Consider the following 21230-nt stretch of genomic DNA (forward strand, 5'->3'; position numbering starts at 1 on the left):
AAATGTTCTACATTTAGTTTTAAGAAGGTCCCGTGACTGTCAGCTTTTTTACTGGTCTGATAGTGGCTGGAATGGGTTCATACTTCAGCTTCCATGTGAATATTGACAGACTCAAATCTTCCTCTGCAGCCGACATATTCATGGAGAATTTTGGGCCGGATTTCCGACAAGAGGAAACTTTCTTTTCTGTGTTTGCTATTTTCTTCCCTGCTGCAACTGGCATACTTGCTGGTGCAAATATCTCGGGGGACCTTGCGGTAAGTAGCGAATTAAAGACATTTTTCATGACCACTCAAGTGTGCACTGACCTCTGTCATCACTGTCCACTGACGTTTTTCTTTCAGGATCCTCAGTCAGCCATACCTAAAGGAACGCTGTTGGCCATCTTAATCACTACATTGGTTTATGCAGGAATTGCAGTATCTGTAGGTAAATAGAGAATGTTTTTAACTTTATCCTTTCACGTTCGTTCCGAGGATGTGTTTTGATTTGGTTTTATGTAATTTGTTATGCAAAGTCGTTATGTAATTGACTTTCCTGCACAGGAAAGTAATAGCCAAAGGTTTGTTGTTTTTGCTGTTGGGAGATTCAGTTTTCAGCTGGTTTTATAATTTCGTGAAGTAACTGATGCTTTTCTAAGAAAAGTGACTGCTTCAGACTAAAGATGACAGAAGACTTCTATCAGTGTTGCCTCATTGTTGCAGTTATTTACATTAAAGGATTTACAGAGTTTAGCAATGGGATAATCCCTGGATTAGAAAAGCAGGTTTTCAGGAAATACCCACTGAAAAAACACCTGTATTGTTTTGAGGATTATGGTAATCAGCCACATACCTGCAGGGAGCTGTGGGATGATCAGAGAGCACTGTGGTGAGGATGTTTGAGCAGTAATTCCCCAGCTGAGGGAGGAGACCAAGAAAGGCCTTCAGTTCTCATCAGCCCACTTTTGGAAGTGTTATGTTCTTCTGAAAAGAGGAGAAATAATTACAGACTGATCTGAGTCTTCTCTTCCCAGTCTTTCCCACCCCAGAGTTATTTGAAATTCTCTGTAGAAGTCACCCTGGGGTTGATACCAGTCTTGCTGTAGAGCACCAGTGGTTTACTATGTTTTCCCCACATATAAAATAATTCTAGTAATCTTAAGATTACAGGATTGTAATTGAATCATGCACATTTCTTGCCTGTGATTGGAAACATTTTTTAGTCATGTCACATAAACTAGTTTCTGACAGCAATAATAATTTTTCTTACATGAAAGACCTTGTTTTATAATAGCTGTGGTGCCTTTTGAATGAAATTCCCATTTCTAAGAGGACCATTGATCTTACCACTAATGATACTTCCTTTCCAAAGATACCAATCTTGCTAGTCTGCCTCTGTTGGCTAACGTGGGAGTGTAGCTCTGCCAAATAGTTGCTCTGTAGTGATTGTGCTTTATGCAGCATAATGAGCTACGCTCATTTCCTAATTAGATTGACTGCTTAGACCTCTTGCTACCAAATTTGAATCCTTTGGAACCTCAACCCACACAAGACTGAAATTATTGTTAATGCTCGCTTATTAATGGAATACTTTGATCAGCTTCCAAACATGAAAAATGCAGTATAAAAACTGACAAAAGAAGCAGTTTGCAAAACCAACTGGACGTGAAATTGATTCATCAGAAACGTTCTGCCGTGTACTGACTTATGCTTTGAATTCTGCTCGTTAGAAAAAGGCAGCAGGAGTCAGAGATCATGAGTGAAATTTAGCTCCTTTTGAGGCATTGGATTAGGAGTACTGGACACACAAAAATACTTTTATTCCTTTCCCAGAGGAGTGGTTTAAGCAAGTCACTAAAGATGTGAAGGGGCTAGTGAGTGCTGCAGAGTAGTCATATCTGAAGAGGAGGAAGATACTCTGAACTTAACTCACTATTTGTATGCTCTGTAGTAAGTAAGAAGGCTAAACTGAGTAGAAAAAGAAGGAAAACTACTGATCCTGCTGCTAGACCTAGGCAGCTATTTCAGAAGGGTAACTGAGACATTGGTATGCATAATTCAGTTTCATAATTCAGCAAAGGACTGCGGCAGACAAGCAGGTGGCATGAGGAGGCAGATTTCACAGGCAAATTTGCTTAAAGAATCTTGGAAGATAGATTTCAAAGAAGTACATTTACTGCTTTAAGAACAAGGGAAGCTAACAAAAAAAAAAAAAGCCAGAGTTCTGAGTAGCATTATGACCTGCTTCCTGTAGTTGTGAAAGTAAAACTAATTCACAAGAGCCAAACTGTAAGTGTTTGCAGCACTAGTAAAATTAAACACTCTGAACTGCACTCTGAAGGGCTGTAGTACGTCTGGAATTCATATATTAGGGAGATAACTTGATAGAGATGGCTGTAAACTTTCTCATGCTTAAAGCCTGGCAAAGCTCTATTTCACTTTGGCAGGAACATGCTTGTAAATGCCTGTGAAAAGGTGAAATCTTATTTTCACAGGAGGGAAGGCCTAAAGACTTCTAGGGAAAATGCTGCCAGAATCATATAAATAAATAAAACTTTTCTGAATGAATCTTAAAGAAAGTAACATTTATTATTGTTACTTTTATCTGAGTGTCTTCTGCTGAGAACAGAGCAAGCCTGCTGTTCTCCATTCTCTCTCAGTAAGGCTCACATTAAGTTTGTTCCTACTGCCATGTCTCTTTCTGCCACATTTTGACTGCATGTCTGAAAGTCCTGCCAAAGCTGAGTTTGAACTTTGACAAGATGAGGAAGAGGAGGGCTGTGATAGTGCACTGTAGGTATTTAATGAGTTGCTCAGTATAAATGGCCTGCCACTGCAATCTTGTCACCAACAAAATGTTGTTTACAAATAGTTCAGCTGAGAAGTGTGTTGTCAAATCCATTATATACTGCTTGAGTGGCTGGGGCTAATACTTGAATAGTGAAGAAAGAAAATTATTTTCCTCTTAACAGAGCTCTTACTCCCAGTTAAACAGGAAAACAATTAAAAAAACCTCAGCTCCTCCACATACTCACAAGAAAAGCATAAGACAGGTGTGTGGTGTAGGGAACTTATTGTAATTTCACCAGTTAGGCATAATAAGTAACTTAAAAAGAAATGAGGAGTGGAAGGATTAATTAATGTCCACCTACTGGGACCAGGTGTTGTGGTGGGCTGTTAATCAAGTTCTGATGGCTCACAAGAATTTAAATATGGTATAACTAATCAGGAATTAATTTTCCCCGTGGAAGAGAGACAACATACATAGATGCCTAGGAATATTACTGAATAAACTTAAACTTGCAGCAGATCTCTGCCTTCTTACTTAATTTGTGCAAGTAGTTAATTTAGGTCCTTAGCTGTCACAGGGTTTTGTTGTAAGGCAGTTCTTGTCATTCAGATTCCTGACAGATTAAAGTAAGGGAGTTTTATTGACTGTTGACTTTTCCCCACTCCTTATTTAATTCCAATCCCCACAGTGTTTCCTGGCATTCAAACAGTTTGATTACCTCTACTATTAGATTACAGAATATTAAATAATACTTATCTACTTTTTGTCATATATGAGACAAAACCCCCTTCAAACAGAAGACAATGGTCTTTTAGGACTTCAGTTTTTCTTAATACTTACAGGCTGAAATGCTGTTTCCTCAGCATTTTCTTGACCAGCAAAATTAAAAGTAATCATAGATGAACAAAAGACAGTAGTTAAGGTGATGATTATAAAAGAACGTGGGAGAAATGGTACTCTGTGTCTGTTTTTCACCAAAAAACCAACTGAAAAATACCATAGGAGATGGCTTACTTAAACATTGGGAAATGGCTTGCAACAGGCTTCCATGAAACTGATTTTTTTAATGGCTAAGTCATAGTGACTGGGGGAAAAAAAACTGCAACAAAAAAAAAAAAAGTGTACCTGTCTGCAAAGATCTATACACACAAAACAAATCTGCACTCATCTAGGAAAATTGACCAAAAGAGAAAGTATAAAGTCATAAAACTATAAACTGGCTTGGGTTGGAAGGGACCTTGAAGATCATCCAGTTCCCACCCCTGCCCAGTTCCCTTCCACTGTCCCAGGCTGCTCCAAGCCCCAGTGTCCAACCTGGCCTTGGGCACTGCCAGGGATTGTGCTCTTAAATTTCTGCAAGTCTATTGGCATGGTTTTCCTCTGTGCTAAAACTTCCTGTTTCTTCCTACAATCAGATCTATTAAAAAACTAAAGATTGTTTCAGCCAAGGGAGCAGTTGCTCTGTTTGTATTTGTTCTTCTTAGTGAAGATGAGCTTAGTACTGTAGTGTGTTAAAAAACTAAATGTGGTATTTTAATGTTGCTCTGTGATATTATGCTTACATAAAAAGGAGTTAGCACACATCCTTAAATTCAGGTTCAGTTTGTTAATGCTTTTTTTTTATTGTTGTGTCCATTGTAGGTTCCTGTGTAGTTCGAGATGCCACAGGGAATGTTAACGACACCATTGTCAACGAGCTGGCAAACTGCACCAGTGCAGCCTGCAAGCTAAACTATGACTTCTCATCCTGTCAGGCAGGGGCAGGCTGTCACTATGGGCTGATGAACAATTTCCAGGTATAAAACTTCCTCCTTAATCTGTATATTGGGGTTTGTGTTCAGATTTTTTTAAATTTTTTCGGGGGGGATTTTTTTTTTAATTTGATTTGGTTTTTTGGTTTTTTTGGGGTTTTTTTGTTTTTTTTTTTGTTTTGTTTTGTTTTTTGGGGGGGGTTTTTGGGTTTTTTTTTGTTTGTTTGTGTTTTTTGGCTTTTTTGTCGATTTGGTGTCTTGGTGGGTTTTTTTGTTTTGGTTTGTTGGGGTTTGGGGTTTTTTTTTTGGTTTTTTTTTGTGTGATTGTGTTGTTTTTTTGTTTGTTTGTTGTTTTGGGGGAGCTGTGCAGGTTTTTTGGTTTGGTTTTTTTTGCTGGTTTTGGGTTTCTGGGTTGGTTTTTTGGGTTGTTTGGGGCTTTTTGTTGCCCGTTGTTTTGGCAGGTCTTGTTTGTTTTTTTTCCTTGGGTTTGTTGGCTTGTGTTTTTTTTTTTAGTTGCTTGTCAGGAAAAGTCATAGGTTATATATATTCACCTCCATAAATACAAGTTTAATCTGGAATAGGTGTGTGGTACACTCTAGCTTGGTATGCAAAAGAATGAATACATGTTGAAAACTCTTAGGTGTTTATACACAAGTGGCATAAATATTTACTCTTTTTCTGAGCAAATTGCTTATATTTACATGGTGGTGCTGCAGCTTTCTTTAGGTACCTGAATGTCATCATTCACCAGTGAGGGTAAATGTACTGATTTTTCAGTAATGATGCTGATTAATCATAGGTAGCCTCTGTCAGTAATTTGCTTGCTAAATTTTTAAGGTTTTTTAGAAAATACGCTGAAATTTTAAAGACTGTTTTACATGTTTATCACAGCATCCCCTTTAGTGGTAACAAGGTCATGAATTTTCATTAAACATGATGTTACAGTATTTAAAAATCCTCTGCAAGTTAAGGGGTAATTCACAGTCTTTCACCACAGCCAGCTGGGTTGTTCATGAGCTGCTGGTAAGGGTTTGAAAGAATCCAAGGGAAAATGAATTTACTGCCCACTGATTCCAGTTCGGTTTGTGACAGTCCCATCTTTGCCCAAAGTTTTTCTAACATGCGTACAAAAAGTTGTCTAGAGATTGAGCTGAAATCCACTAATGAAATTGTTATAGCGTAATAATGTGAGTATCTTGTGAGGTGTTAACTTTGTTCTTGTTCAGGGAAGTCAGAATTGCTGTTGTGGGATTGACGAATGTGCAAAGTCTGATGACTTTCATTGTTTGTTTTAAGCTCAAAAGAACCAACATATTGTCAGATAAACATCTGTGAATAGCCTGTAACTGGTTTCCTCTGTGTCTTTAAGTCATGACTGTTGTAAGGTTCTAAACATAAATGTTACTTGTACTTCAGGGTATTTCTGCCTGCCAGATTATTCTTGCCTCTCTCTGTGGAAAAAAGAGTTTCTGTCAATTAGGAAAAGTCACTTTAAAGGTCAGAGGCAGCGCAGATAATGTGGTGCCCCTCACATCCCCCTGCTTTGTTGTAGTTTTGTGAACCTTCTCTGTGAAATTTCATTTTTCTAATACCCAGTGGGACTTACCCCTTGCTGTTTTTCCCTCTCACCCTCCCAGCTTTTGCTGTGCATCTCTGAGAAGGGTCTGATTCTGTCTTCTCAGAAGGTGTCAGAAGGGAAATGTTTGTGTGAGAGGCTGTTTATCTAATGAGACACTTGTCCGTTTCATAACTGAACTGCTCACAGTTTTGTATCTCTGATTGTTAGCTGTAAGGAGAGAGAATTTTTTTTTCATATGTAGTGCATGGCGTGTGTGGGAAGGGGGGTGTCCACACCTTGTGCACTTCTCAGGTTCTTTTCTATATGGTAAATAACTGAGAACAGTACTGCCCAAGCTAAAATTAATCCCTGAGGTGAGGGAATATTGTTGTATTTCTCTTCCAGCTTGAAAACAGGCAGGTTCTGGGGCAGAAAGTGCCAGTTTGTGTTCACAGTGTGATGACTTCATCACTTCAGGACACTCCGTGCTGCAGTCAGTTCTTTTGGCAAAGAATTGATCTGAAGTTCTGCTGGGTCAGCTCAGGGTTTGGGTGTGTTCAGGCAGCTGATGGATGACTTTGTAGTATGATTTACCTGTGGAAATCTTGGATTAGGAACTCTAAATGAGGACAGGAGGTGAGACAGGCTGTCAGACCTGCCTAGGAAGACCATCTTTAGTTTCTATTACAGTGAATTATAGTTCCTCACAGGCTTCTGATATTTCTGTTCACTGGTTATTCTGCGCCCAGGCTGTCACCTGGTAGAAGAGTATTTGCAAAAATTTGTTCTGGGCTCTACAGCCTGAGTCTAGAGCTTCCCAACAAAAAGTTACAGCTTTGGGTAATTAAAATGTGGGGGTTTTTTTTCAACTTTGGATGAAAGTTGAAAGTAGAATGAAACTCAGTTGTTTTAATACGGAATTTTTGTTTTGCTCCAGAGTGCAGGACCAAGGAACTGAATTGTATCAAAATATGGTATTTCATGATCCCAAATGCTTGAAATTTAGGAAACTGCCTTAACTGTAAATGCCAGGCAAACATAATGAGGCCCTTATCAGCAGGAGCTGTATGTCTGTGTCAGCACACCAGTGGTGGCAGGGCCACTCTGCCCTTTTACTCTGCAGGGATGAAAATTTCAGTGCCATGGGGAGCTGCCTTTGTGGGCTCCTTGGTTCATGGTCAGGAAGTCTGGATGGTGCTGGGGATGGAGGGAGAGGACCCTGATTCTGCTGGATCTGGTTTCCCCCTGTGTTCTCCCAGCTTAGAGGAGCTTCCTAAAGTCACTTAACTAACCTAAGGCATAACTTGCTAGCTTTTAAAATGGCAAATATTAATTGCATAGGCTTGGCAGGGATATCTCTCAAATTTATAAAACGGGGTAATAGTCAAAAATAGAGAGTGTCAATAATTGGAGGCATTGGACAGAACCTAGGAAGAGAATGTAGAATATAAGTTGGTTGTCAGAAGCAAATAGCAAGTTGAGGCAAGTGTAATAAAGGCATCAAAATATTTTACATGTGAGAAGTGAGGGAAACTTGTACACAGATTCCCTCTATAATGAGGGAAGATTGATTAAGCCATCCTTGAAAGGGAAAAATATTTACATACTGCTTCTATAAAAATTAATGTTCATTTGTTAATTATGTTGCTATAGCAGAAGTTTCTTTCTGCAATAGTAGCAGAGCATTTGCACCTCTTAAATTTCATTCTGTAACATAATGTAGGGTTATTAGAAACTACCATTGAAAACTGTAACTTTTTCTGTTGCTTATAAAATTAAATTGAACTGGGGCATAGGAGAGATAGCTTAATAGAGGTGTTGTTAGTCTTACTCCTCTATGATTATAGGCCTGGCATGCCTTTTTTTTTGGTTTTTTTTTTTGTTATAACCTTGCAAGTAGGCTTCAGGAAGTTGTCTCCTTCGTTTGTTACACTACTCTGACAGACACTTTAGTCTCATTTTTTGCAACCTCCATTTATTAAATTTCTCTTTCAAGCAAGGCATGCCTTGGACTGACCTGTGAAACCTGATGTAGTGCAGCAGATTCAGCTGACTCAGAGGCCCAGCTGTCATTGTCAGTCTGGTCTGGAGAAATCCACTAAATTTTACCATGAATTTAGCCCAGTGAACAAAACTTCCTCAGTCATCTCTACATTATGTCTGAGAACATCTGACCTAGTAAGATTTATTTAGACAGCAAGATTTTACCATCTCAGGTGACAATAACTTTAAAACAGGAGACTTCTGCATGTTTTTTCTTGCCTTCCTTTGATTGCTCTCCTGATAATTTAAATGAGATTGCCAGGGTGAAAAAGGCAAGGAAGCAGCGCAAATGATGCAGAACCACATTGTGCTTGAAAAGCACCCTGATGAGTTTGGTCTGCTGACTAAAATTCTTCAGCACTGGCTGTCTTTAAGCAACTTCAGCTCTTTTTTCCCTGCAAAGGAAAGTATTCTATTAAACCATGAACATTTTTTAATTACACAGTTGTGCATCTTAAATCACATGATAGATGCAAAGCTGCATGCAGCTATGGTACAGATATAATCTGTAGAAAAGTGGAGTCACAGATTTAAGGTCCCTTTAGGTTGAAAGGGACCTTAAAGATGATCTTCCAATCCACATGGGCATATACAGGGATGGCACTCACTTTTTATAATCTCCCTCTTTTTTAAGGCCCCTTGAGGTACTGGAAGCTCATTACTCATCCAGTTTACATTTGACTTCTGTCACTGAGATTACAGAGATGTGCTGGGATTTGATGTTGGGGAGATAGGAACCAAGTTTGTCTGGACCTTCAGGTTTTGACTGGGGAAAAAAAAGCCTAAGTTAAAATGGAGATTCTGAGAAAAGTGGTTTTCACATGATCTATCACTTGGGGTTTCTGAGACCGTGTGAGTTAGCAATAGGTTAGCTGGAATATGTAATACATTCCAAAGTATTTCTTCTTCCATTACTTCCTTTTGATCTTCTTATGCGCCCATGAAGACTTTTGCCCTTGATAATTTGAGCTTCAAATTATATTGTGTGAAAAGCCACCACCTATGGTCCTGAAATCAGGATGCATTTATACTCCCTGCTCTGTCTCTAGCTCATTCATTTATATGAATGCATGATATTCAGACAGCTTTTAAGTGAAGAGTGTGTAGTATTTTTTCTTTTCTGTTTGTGTGGTTATGGTGCCATCTGTTTGTTTAGTGTACTTTTTTCCGTATTTTAGAAGAAACTATTTTGGTTTTCAGGTCATGAGCATGGTATCAGGATTTGCACCACTGATTACTGCAGGTATTTTCTCAGCCACACTGTCATCTGCATTAGCATCTCTTGTGAGTGCCCCTAAGATCTTCCAGGTAAGTAAGGGAAGAAAATGGTAACATTTTGAAGAATATTTAATTTTGAGTCATGATTTTTGGAAGGGGGCTTTGACACGCTGCCGTCATTATCCATATCAGGTGACACCAGTGGATTGTTCTAATATTTACCTGTTGCTTAGAATGGGACAGCAGTTTGTTACTGTTTCTTGGGGTTCCTGAGTGTATTTTGCTCTTTCTTTTTAACTATTGAATCGCCTTCTCTGTCTTAATTTGGGTTAAAAGGAGTTAAGTGGGGAGTCAGTTGTATTGATGCAGAGAACTAGTGTGTATATTGGGCAAAGTTTCCACTTCCTGAGAAAATAAAATATGAGAAAAAAGACTTTGTGATTCTAAGACAGTAGTCAAGTAAAATAGACAGTTACAGAAAAGCAAATTTGCTTCTTGCAGGTGGGCATTACTTAAGGATAGAAAAGTGGAAATGCAAAATGTCAAGATGCAATGACATTTGAGAATACAGTTAGTGTATGGTGGTTATAAACTATCCAGAAGTGTTCAGAAAGATACTATGCAATGGAAGATGGCATGAGCAAAATGCATGTTGACTCTTGATTTTTTTTTTAAATTTTTTTTCCCTTAGGCTTTGTGCAAGGACAGCATTTATCCAGGATTTCAGATGTTTGCTAAAGGCTATGGGAAGAACAATGAGCCACTGAGAGGATATATTCTAACATTTTTAATTGCTCTTGGATTCATACTAATCGGTTAGTTTGAAATTTTAGTAAATCTCAATCCCCTTTTGTCCTTTAGAAAGCATTCCAGTGCATGTTGTGAACTTGATGACAGGGTCCTAGAGTCTAATGCACAGCTTAATTCTAAGTCAGCACTCTCAATCTGGTTATTTTGAGGCTTACTTTCTCCTCCTATCTTCTAGATACAACTCTGTCAAGAGCTGCAGTAAATTTTAACTGCAATTCTCTTTTTAATCATAGATCTCTGTCTTTAGGTGCTATCAGTCAATAGAAATACATCCTTTGCTTGAGACAGTGTTAACATCCTGTAAATATGAAAGTTTATTTCAGATTTTTAATAATGGCAGTTTCAGTAAAATGCAAGCTTGCATGAGCAATATTATTTAAAATGTGCTTTTCTGTTAAGTTACAAATGGCAGAGCTGAGTGCTGACACTGCTGTTGCTAAAGGTTCTCCAGGTTATAATTAATTACACATGTTCTCTGTAGGTGGCAAACTGATTGTGCTGTGTCCATCTATGAGTCCTGAGCCCGTGCTTTTAACTTCTTTTCCCAATTTGCTCTGTCCTCCTTCCTCCACATCTCTGCTTGAGGCAGAGATACACCCTTGGGGTCCCTGCTGAGCCATGCTGACTTGGAAGCTTGATTGCAGCTAGAAACTTGCTGACTAGGATGGTGCATTCTGCATTTTGATCACTTTTTTTTTTTTTTAATGATGGTGAGAATACGCATAAAACTGTTTTGTACCATGCTGCCTCAAGGAAAGGAGAGAGCATCAGGTTTTTCCTCTCACCGAAGGGGGTGTAAGCATCGCTTACTGCTGTGATGGTGTTGGTCTGTGATATTTATGTCTCCTGGAATTCTTCAGAACCCAGTGTGTTAGTGCACTGTTTGATCCAAGCCCTGCTGGGAAGGAAATTTTCTCAATTAATGGTCTTGAGAAAGTATGTAGCATGTCCAGAGTGCTTCTAGAACACTTGGTAGTGCTTATGTTTTTGAAGCTGAAAGCTGCACTTCCTAACTGTTAAAAAGATAACTTAGTAAATAGGAGATCATTGACATAAAGTTCTGTCAGCAAAAGGTGTAAACTGCATTCCCTTAGAGTTTATAAAAAAATAAGATTCTCTGCAGCAGAATTTTTTCACTGTAATCTTCAAAACCATTGGGTGATACCTTTGATAACGCCTTGCTTTCTTCTTTTTTTTTTTCATTTTACAGCCGAACTGAATGTCATTGCTCCAATTATTTCTAATTTCTTCTTGGCCTCATATGCCTTGATTAACTTCTCTGTATTCCATGCTTCTCTTGCAAAATCTCCAGGTAGGAACTACTCATGGCATTAAAAGCTTAATATGTTGTATTCATGGGTCTTCTGAAGTTTTGAGCACTGGGTGATCCAGTAGGGCTTGGGCGCTGATAATTTTGTCACCTTTGCTGAGGGAACACAAGGTAATTCAGAGTTTATTCAGAAACTGAGGAAGAAAGCATTTTTGCTAATTCAGTAGCTGGTGCTGGCAAACCACCTTTTGTTGTATTCAGTTTTTGTTAATGTTTCATATTCCAGAGAAGAAGAAACAGGAATTGCTGGTGGTATTGCCCCATTTTTATAGCCTTTAGTGTGGGTTAAAGTACAGGAATAAGCCAAAACCTGGTACCTGCAGAACAGATGTACATTATACCCAGTTCACATGAAGTTGTACTGGAATAACTCCCCTAAAAGCTTCTTAAGTTACTGAATGGGTAGATTTATTATTTTGCTTCTCAGAAGGTGGGTATAACAGTTTGCATAACAGTTTGCAAAACAGTTCTAACTTTAATAACTCTACTTGTTAATCTTGGATGTGTTCATGGAGGTGTGTATACCTGATTTTTGGATAAACTTGTGGCAAATAATGTAAAACACTGGCAGTCCAGTACTTGGATGTACCCAAGTTCTGTTTGGATATACCTGTCCTTTTCATGTGGTGAGAACTTTTCATGTATGTGAAAACAGTAAAAATGCACAACTAAAAACATATATATGTACGTAAGAAACTGAGGTATGAGATGATGATTTATGCTTTTCTACCTTTGAAAGGAAGAATCTAATGTCAGGCAGCCTGGTTCAATGGACATACTAGAACAAGCATCCTCAAACTTCCCTTCTGAGCTGTGCTTTTAGGGGGAAAAATTAGGAGCATTTACATATCTGTGTGAGAAAGCTGGAAACTCATTTGAAAGGTGCTGGAAAATGGAAAGCATAAATGTGCCATTCTGCATTTACATCAACTGAAACTCAGATGTTAACATGTAATGAATGCAGAATACCAGGGAAGGGAAGGGAAAATCTTGCAGTGCCTTCCTTCTTTTACATTTTAAATTTAAATTAATTTTCCCCCTCTTTTTTCTACCCTCCAAAATTTTATTTTGACTAGGTTGGCGGCCTGCTTTCAAATACTACAATATGTGGATTTCTCTCATTGGAGCTATTCTGTGCTGCATTGTAATGTTTGTCATTAATTGGTGGGCAGCACTTCTAACTTATGTAATAGTCCTTGGGCTTTACATCTATGTCACTTACAAGAAGCCAGGTATGTACAGGGGCTTCTTTTGGTTGTGGAGGGGGGAAAGAAGGGAAAAAAAATATAGCCTTGTTAGGGAAAAACCCCAGTAACTTCTTTCTGTTTGGACCACTAGATTAATTTTCTGTTTCAGCCTTTTTAGTTGTAATTAAATGGAATTCTTCCTGCATCGTCATTGCTGTTCCCCCTCCTCCCAAATTATGAAGATGCCACTTGGACATAAATGTCTGAATGGCAATTGGATGAAAAGGTGCATATGGAAAATGGAAAATTTGTTATGGCTATCAAGAGAGCTGTATATGGGAGGAAAAAGATGATAGTGGAGTCTTCCTTTTCCTTGTAAAAATAATAATCTGAAAGGATCTGCTTTATGTAGCAGTTTTCCACTGAAAATAATCTGACTTTGTTTAGGACGTGTTTTGAGATTCAGTTTTTTCTTTGCTGTGGTATAAAATAGCACAGCATTTTTTCCTCAAGTGGTATTCTTTTGACTGTGAAGTTGTTGAGGTCTTCGAAATGTGGAGATAAAAAAAGCCAGATACTCTATTCCTTAACTTTTTTGTTTAAACTTCTATGGAAATGTTATCTTTAAATATAATTGCCTGTTAAGATGTAGGCTTTAAATATAATTGCCTTTAAGAAGTAGGGTTTGTTGACTGGTTTTGTATAAAATGTAGCAAGGTGTAGCTTAAATCTGCGGGTTTAGTCAATGTCCAGATTTTGTGATCATGAAGCTTTACAACAGACAACTGCAAATAACACATTGGAACCTCAAATCTTTGAGCAGATGTGAACTGGGGATCCTCAACTCAAGCCTTGACTTACCTGAATGCTCTGCAGCATTCCATCCGGCTCTCAGGAGTGGAAGATCACGTGAAAAACTTCAGGTAACGCTGAAAGACGGGAAATTAATTCTCTGTTCACTAGGCTGCTGTCACAAGGTTTGCTGTCAGGGTTCCCATTAAGGCATTGTTCATCTCCTGTGATTCATCCAAGTAAATGGAATTACAGATTAATGGGATTGTGAGTAGAGGTGCCATCCTCTGAGGCTGTGAAGAACCTGGCAGCAGCAGAGTTTTCAACAAAGCACCCATGAAAATGAAATGGAGCAGCTAAGGAGATTGTGAGATTACTTGAGGGGATTCATATGGTATCACCTATTAATTATGATGATGATGAGAAGTGATCTCCTGTAATGACTTCTGAAGTTTGGACACCTCCTCTTTTAAAATTGGTTTTAAAAGTTGCCTTTGACTTACTTGCATTAGGTTGGCTCTGTCTTCTGAAGGAAGGTAATGTGAAAGATGAGCAGATGATTCCAGTATTTCTGCTGGACACAGGAGAATATAAGTGACAAAAATGCAAGGGACGTGACTTATCAGTGGGGAAGAAAAACTTAATCCCCCTGCTCTAGTCTTGTCTAAGATCTGTTCTTCAACTTTTTAAATCTGTAGATGTTCAGATTTAATGGGATTACTGAATTTTTATGCAATTAGTCATAGATCTGCTGACAGTTGGGTAACAGCTGATCTTTTCTTAATTTAACATAGTCTTGTAGAAGTGGACGAGGTTATTAAATTTGCAGTGATGAATATGTTGTTATGGCTAATATTTGGAAGAACCTTTTCTGTTACTAAAAATCCCCAGAACTCCAGATTAATTCTAATTCCAATCTTCTTTTTTTCCCCTCATAATTCTAGACCTCAGTGCTTAATTATGACAGGTGCTCCAAATGCACGTCCAGCTTTGCTTCACCTTGTCCATGCTTTCACCAAGAATGTGGGCTTGATGATCTGTGGCCATGTACATATGGTAAGTTTATTCTGCCTTTACTTTATAAAGTTACTTTGGTGGTGTTTTTCTTCTCTCTGCTTTCTTGTTTGGTTTGGTTTTTTTAACCTGTTTGGCTTTGTTTGTGGCTCATATTTAAGTTTTGGATTGTTTATTTGTTTGGGTTGTTTTCTTTTTAAATGAAAGCATCATTAGACTTTAAAAAGCACATGAAGAGATTCACTGGTAAGTTTTGCTAAGGGATCATGACTATGCCAGTTAGGTGTACTACAGGGAAAATTTGTAAAAATATCACTACCTTTGATAATTTGATGCTTAAATGCTGAAGGACCTTTTTACTTCTAATTTAAGTGAACACTGGGAGATTGATTCCCTTGTAGAGTTCTTAAAAAGCCTGAGAGAAAAGAAACCTTGAGCAGGGAAGTCAATATCAGTGTTGCCAAGAGCTAAAAATTGCTTTTAACCTTCCAAGTAGCTTTTTATTCCTTCAGTTATCAGATTAATTTAATTGTCAAGTGTCTCTTCTTCCCCTTCTGACCAGCCCCTGATATTTCACTAAGTGTGAAATTAGTGAAATTTGATATTTCACTAAGTATCCCTGGATGTTTTTGTCAGAATATCAAGTGAGGATATGCTTGCAGAGGTTCTGCAAGGATATAATTCTGACAGTTCTTACTACTTAGTGTCTTACGTGGCAATCTTGAGTGGTTTTGTGATGGTGGGAAGGAAGCAATTTCCAAGTGGCTTTTCTTCAGAATCAGCTTGTCATAAGCTGTGGTGATTGAGATACAGGGTTGCTGTGATACAGTGACCTGTACCAAAACTTCCATTTAGCTACAGAGAGGCTGTGGCATCTCTGATAAACTTAGATAAATGCATTTTACCACACTGGAATTGTGTAGTTTTGCTTCGTATCTTAAGGCCTAACTTCTGTCACATCACTAAGAGCATTTAAGCAAGTGTGTGACTAAGAGATGTAATCCAGGGCTGGCACGTGTCACCTACCCAGAGTTCTGCAAGGCCTTCAGCACAGTCCCATGGGACATTGGCATCTCCAAACTGAAGAGACCTGGGTTTGAAGGGCGTAGGATTGAGTGGATGAGGAGTTGTGGCCAGTGGTCAATGATTCCATGATGAGTGACGTCCCTCAGGGCTTTGCTCTGGGACTGGGACATCCTTCATAGGTGACATGGACAGGGACAGCAGGGCCACCCTCAACAGGTTTGCAGCTGACACCAAGCTGGGGGTGCTGGTGACACACCTGGAAGACATTGAATAAAAACATGGATCGCTCTTAAATGTGTTTAAATTTATTACACTCACCAAGTGTGACTTGCTTCTCATCTAAAGAACAGATTAAAGCAAATCAGGTTAATGCAGTCCACATACAGATACTCTGTCTCAAAAAGCTTTTAATTTATATCTGTATAAACTTAATATTTCAGTGAATATGAAAGGACAAACTGAGGACTGCTAGGGAGATAAGATATCACAGATGTAATCACTGCCATTTAAAAGTAGGGCTGTACAGGAAAGAATAAGCTGGTGTCATCCTTCTTGCAGGAAAGCAACTCTGAAGATTCTTTGGGAGCATATTCTTTCCCTATTTAAAATTACTTTCTTAAAGGAAGGGTGGCACTGCCTCATTCTTCAGTAGCTTTGACCGTTTGGTTGAGTCTGTGTCCTTCTGCAAAAACTGGGCTGCTGTGTTCTTGATTATTCCTTGTCCTGTATTCTGCATTTTGATGTCTAGGAGGAGCACAAAAGATTCACCCCCACAGAAATAACATAAAGGAAATACTTAAAGAGGAGGTGACTTTGACTGCAGGATACAAAGACTCCCATAAAGTGTAATATTAAGTCATCCTGCATCTGTGTATATTTTTTTACAAAGCCCTTTTCTTTTAAAACCATGTTAATGCTTTGGAGGACAAGCTGATGCCCACCCCCTGGGGAAGAGGGTTGTGCTCTGCAGGAACAAGATTGCTAAAGTTTGAGCAACCCTCTTCCTAAAGATGGTAAAAGTTCTTCACTTTTTGCTGCTGACAGTGCCTGCTATTTTGTAGTTTGGGGTGTTATTGGTAGTGTGCAAGCATGTTTTGAGGTTTTCTGAATTTGAATTTTTTTCTAGTAGTGACTAAAAAATTGGGAGGGGCTTTTTTACTGCCATTACTCCTATTCCTATTTCTTGTTCCCTCCCCTCTTATTATTTCCTTCTTTTGAAAGGGTCCTCGGAGGCAAGCCATGAAGGAACTGTCAACTGATTTGGCCAAATATCAGCGATGGCTAATTAAAAACAAGATGAAAGCTTTCTATGCACCAGTGCATGCAGAGGACTTGAGGGATGGAGGACAATACCTAATGCAGGTATTTAAAAAAAAAATTGTTAAAGTGCTGAAGATGCACATCAAAATCAGAAGGGGCTTTATACTTTGAAATACATTCCTTTTGCAGAATTATCTTAAAGCTTTGATGAAAATATATTCTCTTAAGCAGAAAACAGAACCTTTAGTTATGTCAGTAACATGTTACTTTATAAAATACTTCTTGTTCTTCTTAGGCTGCTGGTTTGGGTAGAATGAGACCTAACACCCTTGTTGTTGGATTTAAGAAAAACTGGAGACAAGGTGATATGAGAGATGTTGAGACCTACATCAATTTATTCCAGTAAGTAGAAAATACAAAGTTTTAGCTGCAATGCTCCATTTCAGTATGTTTGGTAGTAAGAAAGTTCTTACTACCACAGTAAGAACTTTACCAAAGTAAGAAAGTTACATGAAGTCTCTTTCAAGTGGACGTAGATTTTCCATTCATCAGTCTTGAACACCTTGGGATTTTTCTGATATGGAAATTAATAAGCAAATCTGTATAGTTTAAGCAGATTAGAAATCTCCATGATAGCTTTCTGCATCAAAAAAGAGTTGTGGCAGAGGCCTGAGGTTGGAGAGCTACTGTCTGAGAAGGAGGGGGAGCACTTTGCTCACAAGATACACAGCACTGACACCCAGGCTAATACAGGAAGGAGAAGAGAAGGGAAATCCCAGAGTAAATTGACAGTACTGAAAGGCCAGACCACTTGTGGCTGAAAAATTTAATAAGAGCAACTTGTTGCTCCTACCCAAACACTTAAGGAAAAAAACAATGCTTACTTTACTTACAGAGAGGTTTTTGTGTTCAGCTGAAGTGCTGGTTAACCCACTTCCTTTGTGCATTGTATTTCTCATTTTCTGTGCTTTTAAAAGAGAGAGGGGATGGGGCTTTAAGCTTTACAGGCAGATATTAGGAAAGGATGAAAAAAGTCATCTCACCTTGGTCTTTAAGAGAAAAGCAAGGGCACCAAATAAGGAAAAATAAGGAAACGCGTTGGTTAGTTTTTTCTTTTTTTTCCTATTTTATTTTGGGATGGCTTTTGCAGGAAGATCTATCAAGGTCAGCAAGTCATGTGGTTCTCCACAACTCTAAAGAAACCTCAGGAGGTAATAACTGCAGGTCAAATGTATTTCTGGAAAACTAAAAGTTTCTGAAGCACACAAAATAGAAACACATCTAATCTCTGCAAATCTAACACATTAAATAATGAAATTAAATTGTTCACTAATAGACACAACAAATCTCAAATCAACCTCAATTTTTCTTGCACTTATTATAGAATACATTGACACTTCAAACATTTCTAATCAAGTCTCACTACTTCTAAAGTAAAGTGTTTAATTAGTGAAATCCTGAGAAATTTCTGTGGAAATGATATGGGAGGGAGTTCTCTGATTTATGGTTGTTTGCACTGAACAAGGTATTTATATGCAAAGGATGGTGATTAATGCAAACTGTATGATATGGTTAAGTTCATCTTTTTCTTGTCTTATATTTTGGGGGTGGGGTTGTTAACTAATTTTACTCCACTTTTGCTCAGCAATTTATTCAGGGTTTTTGCTCTTTTCTACAGTAATGAAGTTCTGCCTCTTTATTTTTGACTGGAGTGAGTTTCAGCTTTATCAGATGTAATGGGACTAGGCACATTATAGCTAACTTACAGCTAGTTTGATATTAAATTGCATCATCTTAGGTGCTTTCAATACCCAAACGTTTGGAAAGATGTCAGAAATCTTTGATTCTCAGCTCAAAAAGATCTACTCAAATCTCTTTTTCGATGGATGGAGATGAAAATCAAAATTTCTTGGACGATCTTACTACCTGTGCAGAACTTGAGTGACCTGTTCATGATGATTTTATTTAATCACTGTTTACATAGTGGAGAGAGGGAGTAGAAGGAATAGGCATCCTTTTTAAATGTTATTTTTCCTAAAATGATGTTCAGATAATATTTTGGATTTCAAGCTAAAGCAGATTTATAATTCAAGACATCCAAAGGCAGTGCTTAATCCCTGGAATTTGTTCAGGTAGGGTGCATTTTTCATTTGGAAAAGAAAAAGCTTTAAACTACTTTAATTTTGTCCCTTTTGTTTAGTGATGCCTTTGATGTTCAGTATGGTGTAGTCGTCATTCGCCTCAAGGAGGGCCTGGACATTTCTCACCTTCAGGCCCAAGGTATGACTTTGTTCCATGTGGTGAATTTGCTGTTCTAATTCCCTCCTGAAACTGCATTCTGAAAATATTAAAGCTGTGTAAAAAAATCCACCAAACATCACTGCTGTGGTACAATAAAATTCAGTGAAATTAGTAAGTCTGAACTGTAAGATGGTAACCCACAATCAGCAGCACAGCTTGGATTTTCTGTGTTTCACATTTTTGTATTTGCAAATTTTATACAAATGCTTCCAGAAGAACTGCTGCTTTCCTGAAACTAATTAGTGATGCTGGCAAGTTGACATCAAATATTTGGGGCCCAAGCCCAGAAGTTGTAAAATCACAACAAATACTGCCCTATGCAGGGACGCCATTGAGTTTGGTGGGGGTTGCCAACCCCTACACAGACTAGTCTAGGGACTCTGATTCAAATTTGGAAAGGTTTTCTGCATAGAAGACTTGGTTGTGCTTTCTGAGTAGTGTTCTTAAGTGGAATGGTGTAATTTTAGTTAAATTCCAAGCCTGTGAGCTTTGGTGCAGCTGCCCTGATTTGATAATGTGTAATTTGTGGCTTGCTCCACACACTGCTGCTACCTTGAGGAGAAATGACACAAGGACGAGCATCCCCCTGAAAAAGGAGGATCCTTCATTGGAAAAGATGAATGTTTGAGTATTTTTAATCCCAAAGATCAATGTTTTAGTGTTGGAGAGAGTCAAGGAGGCTGTCACCATGTGCAGGAGGGCAGAGGAGTGTGAGAAATGGCAAGGAGTGTGAACATGCAGAGTGGAAACAGCGCTGCTGAGAAAACTGGGAATGTAACACCAAGGTGTCAGCAGCATCTTGGTGCCCACTGGGAACTCTGAGTTTGCTTCAGCTCTGACAGCTGCTCCACAGAAGCCAGACCTGGAAAAAATAGGCTTGACAGTGAGACAGACACACTTGGTCTGTGCTGTGCCTGAGGCTCATCTTCCTCTTGGAGTTAAAAGCAAAAACAGAAAACATTTCACCGATTGATTTTTTTTTTTTTTTAATCATTTTCTAGTTGTAGTTCCAGTGTTACCTAGCTCTGTTTCTGGGTGGTGTGGTTGCCATCAGCAACCACAGCCTGGGAAAGGAACAGAGAATGGCAGCTCTGCTCATGGGAGGAGCCTCTTGGTGCCCCGAAGAAGTTCACAGAATATTTTTGTGTTGGTTTTCCCCCCTCCTGCCCTCTTTGCTGTGGTCTAACAGTTGCAACAGCATGTAATTAATTTTAAACCGGCTCAGAACAGGCACTTACCTCTGTTGGTACTATTTGTAACAATTCAGTGGTTTCTAATAGGTTTTTTTGCTTTCACAAAGATTTGCTGTCATCCCAAGAGAAGTCTCCCTGTGCCAAGGATGTCATAGTAAAAGTGGATTATAGCAAGAAGTCTGAGACAGACACTTCCATAGCTTTTGCTCCATCATCCAGTGAAAGAACTCCCACTCCACGCAAAGGTAACTGCTAGTTAGCAATGAACCTTGAATTCTCACTCCTTCTCTCTCTCATTCCTCCTCAGTTCCTCTCTCTCTTTGCCCAGGGATTATTTAGGGGTTTTTTTTGTGTGTGTGTGTGGAATAGAAGAGTTATGCTTTTATAGATGTTGATGTCTTAATCTCTTAAGTACTTTGTGTCAGATCTTACCAGGATGTAGAATAAATATTTGTTTCACGTCCCCTAAATAAACCAGGTGGTAGATTTTTTTTTTTTTGCTACTGAGTTTGAGAGACAGTCAAAAGTGCTTGGGATTGTGCCCCACATCTTATGAGTGATGGGAAAGCTGCTAAATTTTTGGAAGTTTTTTAATCTCAGACTAGAAAATTATGTGCATATTAACAGATACAAATCATTCAAGATACTTTGACATGACAATAAACAACTCTACTCTTTTCTTACAAAGCAAAAGCTTTAATAGTTAGATGGGTAGTGGAGGTATATGTAATTTTTTGGAAGTAGAAATGAATCTTAGGATTTGGGAGACTGCCTCTGTGTGTTTTTCTCTGTGCAAAAAAAAACCTGCTTCATTTCACATCTTTACTTTCTATTTTTTTTTAATTTACATTTGTATTGTGTTCATTAATATCACAAAGGAAATTAACCTTTTTATTTTGTATCTTTAAAAACCTTCCAGAGGAGGATGAGGATGGAAAGACTCCAACACAACCACTGTTGAATAAAGGCAGGCAT

General features: G+C 38.5%; 1 protein-coding gene across 2 annotated transcripts in view; it reads left to right on the forward strand.

Moving 5' to 3' along the window:
- The window catches only part of SLC12A2 (solute carrier family 12 member 2), a 54517-nt gene that overhangs the window by 24220 nt on the left and 9067 nt on the right, over positions 1 to 21230 (forward strand). The window contains exons 8-21 of one of the 2 annotated variants that reach the window (XM_071455083.1): positions 130 to 257; positions 345 to 429; positions 4414 to 4568; positions 9325 to 9432; positions 10034 to 10157; positions 11363 to 11464; positions 12559 to 12714; positions 13493 to 13592; positions 14406 to 14517; positions 16723 to 16863; positions 17057 to 17163; positions 18962 to 19041; positions 20363 to 20500; positions 21175 to 21222. In XM_071455083.1, the coding sequence (XP_071311184.1) occupies positions 130 to 257; positions 345 to 429; positions 4414 to 4568; positions 9325 to 9432; positions 10034 to 10157; positions 11363 to 11464; positions 12559 to 12714; positions 13493 to 13592; positions 14406 to 14517; positions 16723 to 16863; positions 17057 to 17163; positions 18962 to 19041; positions 20363 to 20500; positions 21175 to 21222 (1584 nt within the window). The remainder of the gene's footprint in view (positions 1 to 129; positions 258 to 344; positions 430 to 4413; positions 4569 to 9324; positions 9433 to 10033; positions 10158 to 11362; positions 11465 to 12558; positions 12715 to 13492; positions 13593 to 14405; positions 14518 to 16722; positions 16864 to 17056; positions 17164 to 18961; positions 19042 to 20362; positions 20501 to 21174; positions 21223 to 21230) is intronic. The other variant, XM_071455084.1, reaches the window with a different exon arrangement.

Source organism: Agelaius tricolor, unplaced genomic scaffold, assembly GCF_023055355.1.
Source record: "Agelaius tricolor isolate 1412-34295 unplaced genomic scaffold, bAgeTri1.0.p SCAF_44, whole genome shotgun sequence".
In the NCBI taxonomy this organism is placed as follows: domain Eukaryota; kingdom Metazoa; phylum Chordata; class Aves; order Passeriformes; family Icteridae; genus Agelaius; species Agelaius tricolor.